Source organism: Haliotis asinina, chromosome 13, assembly GCF_037392515.1.
Source record: "Haliotis asinina isolate JCU_RB_2024 chromosome 13, JCU_Hal_asi_v2, whole genome shotgun sequence".
Taxonomy (NCBI): domain Eukaryota; kingdom Metazoa; phylum Mollusca; class Gastropoda; order Lepetellida; family Haliotidae; genus Haliotis; species Haliotis asinina.
In genome coordinates, this window is record NC_090292.1 from 8,152,238 (window position 1) to 8,162,825 (window position 10,588).

The 10,588-nt window shown below is 40.9% G+C and overlaps 2 protein-coding genes across 2 annotated transcripts in view; both read left to right on the forward strand.

Annotated features, from left to right (window-relative positions):
* Positions 1-10,588, forward strand: part of LOC137259203 (superkiller complex protein 8-like) — a 440,560-nt gene that overhangs the window by 51,218 nt on the left and 378,754 nt on the right. The gene's annotated exons all lie outside the window — the stretch shown is intronic.
* LOC137260105 (uncharacterized) lies at positions 8,338-10,377 on the forward strand. Its single transcript, XM_067797809.1, has 2 exons — positions 8,338-8,649; positions 8,804-10,377. Exons 1-2 carry the CDS (start codon positions 8,626-8,628, stop codon positions 10,199-10,201), a joined length of 1,422 nt encoding a protein of 473 aa, XP_067653910.1. The 5' UTR covers positions 8,338-8,625; the 3' UTR covers positions 10,202-10,377.

Genomic DNA, 10,588 nt, shown 5'->3' on the forward strand with positions numbered 1-10,588 from the left:
GGCGTAGGGGGTATTCCCCCTCTGTGGGGAACCGTTGCCACCTGATGGCCCATGACCAGTCATGTGTTTTCTTCTCCATCCTGAGGCCAGAACAACCACCGTGTCTGAAGGAAGAAACCTATCCTCCTGAATTCATCGGTGCCATCTCGTAAATAGGAGTACCCCTGGCTCCTACCCCTCACTCTCCTGGTGAACCATCTCTTAAACCTGTGGTATCCTAAGACTATCCGTATGATCTTAACCATAATTACTAATATATGGTATATGGCCATTTTGGATCCTAACCCTCTGTCCCAAATACAGAATGTTCAAACTTTAGCATCTTACCCTGTAATGTTCTAGCAATATTAGGGAACTTCATGTCCACTTGGTGCGAGTCAGCTGCCAATTCACTGATCATACGCAGGTTTTCTGAAATTTCAACCCTGGAAGTGTTCATTGTAGAGAGGCTTTCTTACACGACATGAGTTACAGCTTTCTGATTCTTAAACAGAATGTCCACATTCTTATGTATTGCTTCCAGGTTCTCCTCAGAGACTGTGCCAAACAGAAAACTCTGAGCTCTTCCTAAGAATGGCAATACCTATAGTTTAGATCCACTTTCACTTAAGGTCTTCAAACGTTTCTTTGAGCTTCACATATGTAGCTTTCAGTGATGAAGTATCACTGCTTAAACCACTGAATAACATGAAAGTATCCTTCTTAGTTGGAGAGTAATTGTGACTGATGATGCTATTTGTAACTGATGCCACTGCCTTTGTTTGTAATTTGTCAATAAGGTGATGGGTCTATAACAAAGGTCACCATCCTTGAAATGTAGGTTACCTTTTAGCAAGTTTTGGTTATTGTTAAGTTATTGTTGGCGAATGGATACACGTGGATCATATCAATATATTCTATCATCTGATTTTGATAGAACGATTATACAGGTATCGATTTATCATCACAACTCTACAAATAATAAATAAATGATACTAGATAATGCTGATATTTAAAGATTCAACCTGATCTTATGAATATGGAGTCATCATCATCATCATGATTTTCGTCTGATGATGATGTGAGATAATTTATGGGATAATCGCTCTCCTCGTCCAATGAAAATTCTTCCTTAGCATTTTCGTCATCCAAGTCTGTGTTAATCAGCTTTCTCTTCTTTGGCAAAGTCAGGCCACTGATGCTGCTGGCTCCATTTTGCCTCAAAACTTGCCCGGGTGGTTTTGGGATGACATTGTAACTGGTTCTTTCGTGTGGGGCTTCATGCTCAGATGGTTGCGTATCACGAACAAACACAGCCAAGTCTCTCGTGGATCGTCTAGTGGTTTGTAATATTTGAACCCCACAGTATGCACATATAGGTGACCCATCTGGAGCCCACTGATACTGTGGCGGTGTTTGACTAGTTGGTCTAGGCCAGGTATTCTGGTACCTTGTTCTTTGTGGGATGGATTGTCCTATCAATTTACTCTGACCAGGAGGTACGTTTTAAGATGCATACGTGTGCCCTGGCAATCTGGTCTTATACAGGGTCGCGTTTGAAGATAATAATCTATCTATCCTTTCCGCCAAAGCTTCCGTCAGTCCCATCAGTATCTGAGCTTGCTTCTCCAAAGCTTCATACTTAGTGTCCCTACCCAATGAATCTATCTCCATGGGAGTTTCCTCCCTATGCCTTCTTAGATTGTAAGTTTCGGCAGCTTGCTGTTCGTACGCAGCCTTCTTAATTGCGTCCTTCAAGTTCGTCAGCCGTTCCCTTATTAACCTTCTGGCAATGTGATCCATCAATAAATATGTCTGTTAAAATTTCCTGAACAGTGGCTGATTGCAATTCTTTTTATGTAACACTTGTCTGCTAATGACTGAAGTCCTTCAGAATACCCTTGTATGACCTCCCCAGAATTTTGTTTAAGTTTCTTCAATTTCTGTTGTGCATACTGTATATCACGTAAATCACTAAACCTACCTTTCAACGCTGTCTTGAGCTGAGTCTAAGTAATGTTGGGAGTTTCCTTCATTTTCCTAACCAAGAAATCTACAGTGGGGCTTACTGCGGTCTGTATAGCTAAGGTATATTTAGCCGTATCTGGAGTGCTAACTGAAATGCATGCCTTTCCCGCCTTTTAAATCCAATCAGTGAAATGTTTATATCCTTCCCCCGAAAAATTCCTGTGGTAGTCCCTGTGCTTTTATTGCTTTCTCCACCCTCGTCAAATGTGATGCAACCAAATCGGCAGGTAGATCGGGCACTCTGTCATTTCCTTCAGCCATTTATGATAGTCCGATGTGTACTTTGACTTCCTAAATCAAAAAGTTGATTTTCTCTTCCGTGCCTAAAATTTTCTTATTTCCCTTTTCTTCTGTTATTTCTTTCCTTAATATCTCCTCTTTAGCATGTTGTTCCCCCTGCGCCCTTCGTTCTTTTAACGTAAAATAAGCCTGTATTGTGTGTTCGGGGCGTTTTTCTCCTTGTAAGTTCCGTCTATTTTCTGATATGTAATCTAGGAGCGGAGATACAGCGATTGCTCTACTCTTTTTCCTAAATCTTTCTCTATTGCCCCTGCACTCACCCTTATTTCACAAATCACACGTTCCTTGAATGTTTTCGGGATGAGCCTTTTGCTCGTAATATTTTCCATAGTACCGTTTTTGTACAACCGTTAATTCCCTATAAACATAACTTATACTATATATTGTACCTATGTACTTACTAAAATTTCTAGCCAACGAATAAATCTAAAACGAATCATAGAGCGTACCCTGAGATATTTTCTCCTTATTGTTTCGTCTGTTCCAAATCCTGGTCAAGGCACCAAGAAAGTTTCAGGCTTATCACTTGTCAATCATATAGCCTGTTCTTTCGTTTGGGACTTCGTGCTCAGGTGGTTGCGTATCACGAACAAACACAGCCAAGTCTCTCATGGATCGTCTAGTGGTTTATTGAAGTTTGCATCAACGATTATACTAAAGTGAAACTATTCAGGTGCTTCACAAATGTACTGTGAGCAATCCTGAATATTTGGGAGCGCAGCGACCTCTGACCGACTACCTTAGCCCCACAAACCGTCTCCCCCAATCTAACTTTTCCCCCCAGTTTTATCCCAGTCCCCCTAGCATCAAAGTCTATTATCTATCAACTGTAAAAACATGACACCTCGCTGAACTGTCCTTTAATGGTCCACCTCTACACCTACTTCTTAAGTCTTGATAAACTATCAAGACTTACAGAAATGAAAAGAAACACAACTTGTACCTCATTGCCAATGTCAATTTGTCCTATCAATCCCTCACTACGTCACCCCCTGTCCATTTTAACAATTCTCCGCTTGTATTTCCCCTCTGACCATGATGACGTACTTTGTCTTTTCTGACATAGACATAACCCCAAGGCTTGTGATACTGTCCGATGTCAGCCAAGTTCGGACAATCAATTAATTACCTAAATCCCTTACTATCTGCGCTCCCGGTCCTCGCGTACAATTTCTTTTATATATATAATACACAGTTCATATACACTTCCTAATTCATATAAACTATAATGTACAAAATTATTTTAATTAACATTTAAATTAACAATAAAACATCCTTATAAACGGAAAGTGTAGCTCCCGGTTACAACATCCTCATCTTCCACAACCTAATGTATACAGATTTACACTTAACCCTTAAATGGTTGATATTCACGTATACATGAAGATAAATATATACATTATCTCATGTCAATCTTTGCAGTTGAAGGGTTAATTGATCCATCAATGCTTTGGATAATACTTTATCCAGATATTTATTATGAATTATGTATATTGTGAAATGAGCTTGTGGAATTTGGGTGTGTATCTGAAGTTGTGTATCCTCCACTAGAGAGTGTCTCCACAATTTCTGATGACAGAATGTTTGCAAATAATGATAATTGTCTGTATGTATGCAACTTACAATGTATGAGCCAGTAAGCGTATACTGTATGTTTGATGAAATTGTGAAATTCCCAATGTAGGGTAGGGTACACAATCTGTAATGGCAGCTTTTAAGCTGATGTGGGTATACATGTTTGATGAAATTGTGAAATTGCCAACCTAGGGGTAATGTACACATTCCGTGACTGGAGATGGCAACTTCATTGTCCTTATCAGCACATGACAGGGCGAAAACCTTCCACTTGTTTCATGCAGCTACCAATGTTCCCAGTTATCCTCATATTCAAAACAATGAATATTTCAGAATAAAAGAAAAGGGATAAATTTTTGGGCCATTGCTGATACCACTGAAGACATAGTGATGGTGACAGTGCATTGCAAAGAGAGCAGTGAATCCAGTAGATAAAGTTACGTACATAATTTCTGTGTATCTGACTAAACATTGGAAGGATGACTTAATTGAAACACAGACCACTGCATATGCAGTTACCACAAAAAACTAATATAAAAAATATTAATTCAATTATTTATTATTTAACAAATGAAGATATTCTTCAAATGAGAGGTAGATTCAGAGTCTTGTGTCGTCACTGGCGCTGATGGAACTGTGTTGTTCGGGCTCGGATCTGTCGAGACTGAAACAAGGAATATTTTATTATCCCCCCACCATGTAATGTGGGGGGATATAGTCGACTCCTCTTTCGTCCGTCCGTCTGTCCATCCGTAATCATTTCATTTCCAGAGTGTAACTCAAAAACTGTTCAGTATTGTTAGACCAAAATTGATAGATACCATAATCTGAACCTGTGGTTGTGCCTTTTGCTAAAATGGAGGGATGGCCTTCTTTTCCGAAGGACAATTCAAAAACCATTTGATATCTTTCAACAGATCTTGGCAGGTACATAAGACAGATCTTAAAGTGGTGCCTTTTGCTGTTTACAGATATATGGCATTTAAATTATTTCATGTTTTCCATGGAAACGATTCAAACTCTGAAAACACATTAAGTAACCTTCAGATGATTTGTCCTTTCAAATATGTGGGGGCCGGGGGATATGTCATCTTCTGATAACTCTTGTTTATTATTTAACAAATGAAGGTATTCTTCAAATGAGAGGTAGTGTCAGTGTCTTGTGTCGTCTCTGATGCCGATGGAACTGTGTTGTTCGAGCTCGGATCAGTCGAGAATGAAACAATTAATATTTCACTCACAAAACCATACATGCATCTTAACTACTGGCCTGGTTTTGCCTTTAACACATGTTTTGCCTTTCAATATTATAGATGATAAAATTCTAAATACATCTCTCATGGAAGTAGTGTTAAATATATATGGTTCAGTTTGGTTGAACTCTTCATTTCCATGGAAATGTTGCAGACTTAGTCTAGAAAGTGAGAAGTGTGTTTCGTTTCCGGGGTTTGGGGGATAAGTCATCTTCTGATGACTCTTGTTATGATTATCTGAACAATCAATCAACAACTAATGAAATGACAAGAATCAAAATTTCTCATAGTGCATGTTATATAATATTCCCAATTAACATTCAAGGATGTAAGGATCATTCTCAAAAAATGACCAAATTTGGTGGATGAAAAATACAAAATGAAATGCTTATTTGTTGTTTTTTTTCCAGGGAAAGAACAATATTCAAACAAATGAAAAATGATCTTTGGCATGCAAGAAACAAATATTGTTGTGATGCATGATCATTCATTGTGAGTTTATCAAAGATAAGTGTCAGTGGTGTAACAAGCAAAACATAAATCATATAATACTGTTGCCAATCACCAATATTATGTTAATCATGTGACGAGAGAAGAAAAGCTTAGCCACAGAGCACTTTTTTGTGAATAAAGCTGCACAGATTTGTATGCTGCATCAAATATTTATCAGTATGACACACTGATATTATTATTAACGAGTGCATGTTTTTTAAAACGAGTATATTTTTATTTTTGCAACTTAAATGTCAAAATATTGTAACAAAGTATAAGCAGACGACAACCAGAGGTTTTCAAGGAATGACTTTTATTTACTTCATAACATCAGCCGGCAGGATGACCAGGGGCATCAGAGGCAGGGCGAGGCAGGCAGAAGCAAGAGGGGGCCCTCAGTTCATGTCTGCTGGAGTGTGGGGTCTGGCCCCCCTTTTATCCAGCTCATCCCCCACTTTGATTGACACAAGGGGAAGGGGCAACTGGCATATGGTTCCACCCAGCTGGCAGGTCGATGCCCCCCTAGCTGGCAGGTTGATCCAGGTGGCTGGCAGGTTGGTCTGCGTGACCCCACCACACCAATCTTCTCTCTACCTGTGTACATTCTATCTATGTAATTCATGTATAGCCTATCTACCCGAGTACATACTTGTGTTTGTACATCACCAACCCTCATGTAAACATGCTCACCCCCTATCGTGTGTTATGTACATCATCCTATCATGCGTAATGTATCACCATTGGCTTCCATCCTTATCCCCAATTATGTAAACATATCCAATCAACTGTAATGCATTACCATTGGCTTCCATCATTGTTATCTTAACTATCGGCTTCCTATCAGTGCTTGTTTATACTAGCTTTCGTTAACTCATTCCACTTGTTACTTTGTTATTGTTTTACCTGTACATATAAATACACCTCTGTATCCCTTTCTCAATCACCTGATGAAGGAGTAAGCAACTTCAATACTGACTGACAAATGTTACACCATGGACTTTAGGGGTTACACCATTGACACTTTCCTCTAACTCTTCAACAGAATTAAGATCTTTATGCTAAGGTCTTACCACTCTAAAACATGAACATGTACATTCATTTGAGCAGATTGTATTTGAAACTGACGAACAATGTGAACTAGAATGCGTCTGGCATAACTGACAATGATGTTGTCGCACCACCGACAATGACAATGGTATCATTCAAAGATTAAGATTAATCCGATACCAATATGGATTTATGTCTAAATTTTGATTTTAATAATATGTTGAACATTCATTCATTCAAGTTTGCACTTCGTGAACGTGTTTACAAATGCTGATTTATAAAAATATACTTTGTGTTTCATTCTGTACACAGACATACAATGACAAAGTTGTCAAACTTAAGAATCAAAATCTGAAAAGCTGAACATTATGTTAACCCGTAACAAGTAACTATAATTCAAAAGAATTAAACAATTTTAAGAACTGGACATAAAGTGTCTATTTTAACCAATGGCCAACATTCTTTTGTTTGGATTCTTCTATTATGATAGACCAGAGATCTTGTGGGACAATGTACTTCCTTCCAAGTTTTGTTGGTTCAGCTGATTCCCATAATGCTATCTACACTCTACCAGCCGATATCAACCATTTTTGGCCAAAAGAAGCTGCTAGCATTGATATTTCTTCCAACCTGATGCATGCAACGAACACGCAAGTGCTCATCATCAATACCTTCAACAAATCCTGGGAATGGCAAGCTGTCATGAAGTAAAATGACATGTTTTGCCAAGAAGTCATGTGTTGGCATTTCTCTTGTATTGAAATTTGCCTCATCAACATTGATCACAGTTTCAATGACAGTTGCGCTTGCACTCTGTTTGGCAGATTTTTTTATTTTACGGTCACTGATCCCTGAGAGAGTATCTAAGTTTGTTATCTTTATCTTTCTTCTCGTAATAATTTCTGATCCCATCTCCTGTGCAGCTACTGCGTAATTTCTGTTGTCTGCAACTTTTTCCACTGTTGTCTGTTCAGGCTCCTCCCCATTAGTACTGTTTTTAACTTCTCCACTCATCCCACGTTCCTCTGCCTTCCCATTTCCACCGTCTCTAACTTCTTCCCCTATCCCGAATTCAGCTGCCTCACAATCTGAATTTCCGTTTTCATTATCTGCAGCGCCTTTCTCTGTTAACTGTTCAGCTAACTTCCCACCATCTTCAACGTCCAACATTAGCTGTTCTTCAACATATCCATTTCCACGGTCAGTTACTTCTTCTGTCCCCTGTTCGTCTGCTTCTGCATTTCCACTGTCAGCTAGTTCATCTTCGGTTCCATGTTCGTCTGTCTCTATATTTTCACTGTCAGGTACTTCTTCCTTTGTCCCCTGTTCATCTGCTTCTGCTTTTCCACAATCTCCATGTTCTACCTCCATGACCTGCTCAACTCCCTCTCTTTTTACTCTTTCATCTATGGGCAAAAGTGGAACAAAGTGGTAAGGCTGCCAGTATTCAAGAACCATGTCTTTTCTTGTGGTAGTCCACAGAATGTAAACAGGAGTTTTAGTTTGTGTTTTTTCTTGGGATAATAAGGCGATGAAGGTGACTACAAACATTCATATACTTCAAATGTATTTTTTCATAAAAAACTTAAAAATAGAACAAGGTAACAGCATGGAACACTGGTAACAGTATGGAAAATACCATAACAGTAACAAACATCTGCAAACAAACTACCATTCACTTAAACAATTCTTTTTGGCTCAATCATAAAGTGCACTTGAACTCAACATGTTCATTGTTTGGTATAACACAATTGTTATGGAAACTGGCACAATCACAATTATGTGGGACTGTTTGAAGAGGCATCATTACAGCAGTTGGTCAGAATCTCATCATAGAGGGATGTCTCTATTGAATATTGCGTGCCATTGATTGGTACTGGAGGAGGAATTATAGCAATGATGTTTTCAAACAAATACCAACATCAATCTTTAAACTTTCTTGGCCAAAAATATGCGTTGCCTTTTCTCCCAACTCGTGCATACATTCCACTTTCACATCATTTATGTCACTGTCAATCACGTTACCAGGAAATGGCATCCCTTCATACAGAACCACAACATACTTGTCAACCAGGTCATCCCAATTTAGGTCCCTCTTCAGATGTTTTCTCAAACCATATACAGGAAAGAAATCTCACCATTCTCTTCCCCATCAGCCTCAATCTTCTCTCCACCCACTTCACCTCTCTCTCCAACCTTCCCTGGACCACCAACCTCACCATTCTCTCCACCCACCTCTCCTCTCTCTCCAACCTTCCCTGGACCACCAACCTCACCATTCTCTCCACCCACTTCACCTCTCTCTCCAACCTTCCCTGGTCCACCAACCTCACCATTCTCTTCACCCACTTCACCTCTCTCTCCAACCTTCCCTGGACCACCAACCTCACCATTCTCTTCACCCACTTCACCTCTCTCTCCAACCTTCCCTGGACCACCAACCTCACCATTCTCTTCACCCACTTCACCTCTCTCTCCAACCTTCCCTGGACCACCAACCTCACCATTCTCTTCACCCACTTCACCCTCTCTCTCCAACCTTCCCTGGACCACCAACCTCACCATTCTCTTCACCCACTTCACCCTCTCTCTCCAACCTTCCCTGGACCACCAACCTCACCATTCTCTTCACCCACCTCACCTCTCTCTCCAACCTTCCCTGGACCACCAACCTCACCATTCTCTCCAACCTTCCCTGGACCACCAACCTCACCATTCTCTTCACCCACTTCACCTCTCTCTCCAACCTTCCCTGGACCACCAACCTCACCATTCTCTCCACCCACTTCACCTCTCTCTCCAACCTTCCCTGGACCACCAACCTCACCATTCTCTCCACCCACTTCACCTCTCTCTCCAACCTTCCCTGGACCACCAACCTCACCATTCTCTCCGCCCACTTCACCTCTCTCTCCAACCTTCCCTGGACCACCAACCTCACCATTCTCTCCACCCACCTCACCTCTCTCTCCAACCTTCCCTGGACCACCAACCTCACCATTCTCTCCACCCACTTCACCTCTCTCTCCAACCTTCCCTGGACCACCAACCTCACCATTCTCTCCAACCTTCCCTGGACCACCAACCTCACCATTCTCTTCACCCACTTCACCTCTCTCTCCAACCGTCCCTGGACCACCAACCTCACCATTCTCTTCACCCACTTCACCTCTCTCTCCAACCTTCCCTGGACCACCAACCTCACCATTCTCTCCAACCTTCCCTGGACCATCAACCTCACCATTCTCTTCACCCAGTTCACCTCTCTCTCCAACCTTCCCTGGACCACCAACCTCACTATTCTCTCCACCCACTTCACCTCTCTCTCCAACCTTCCCTGGACCACCAACCTCACCATTCTCTTCACCCACCTCACCTCTCTCTCCAACCTTCCCTGGACCACCCACCTCACCTCTCTCTCTCCAACCTTCCCTGGACCACCCACCTCACCTCTCTCTCCAACCTTCCCTGGACCACCAACCTCACCATTCTCTTCCCCATCAGCCTCAACCTTACACATCTCCTGAACCACCTCTCCATATATCCACGAATCTGAGGTACATCTCAAAAAATAATCAAAAGGACATTAACCCTTTTACTCCCTCTCCCTTTTTCCTGTTGAAGTGGTTCAGTTCAGATACACTAAACCAACTCTAGGGTACTTACACTGCTGCATCCCTTTGGATAATAACCAGGCTTTGGCCTTTCAAAGCAAGATGGAGGAGGGGGTGCACTTGTTGAGGGAGGCATGCTCCTTTTTGATTGCAGAGATTCTTAAATGTAAATTACTTTAGGTTAGGTTTCATTGCTCATTTTATGTCACACAAACCTCTTGAATCATTTGAACTATGAAGTGAAAACACAGTAAAATATATCCTTTGAATTCACAATTAATTCATTACATATATCATTCA

Excerpts from the sequence above, each read along its gene's own strand:
- LOC137260105 (XM_067797809.1), top strand. The coding sequence starts at position 8,626 with ATGCGTTGCCTTTTCTCCCAACTC. Across the intron at positions 8,650-8,803 it reads GTTGCCTTTTCTCCCAACTC|AAATCTCACCATTCTCTTCC; the intron begins GTGCATACATTC and ends TATACAGGAAAG.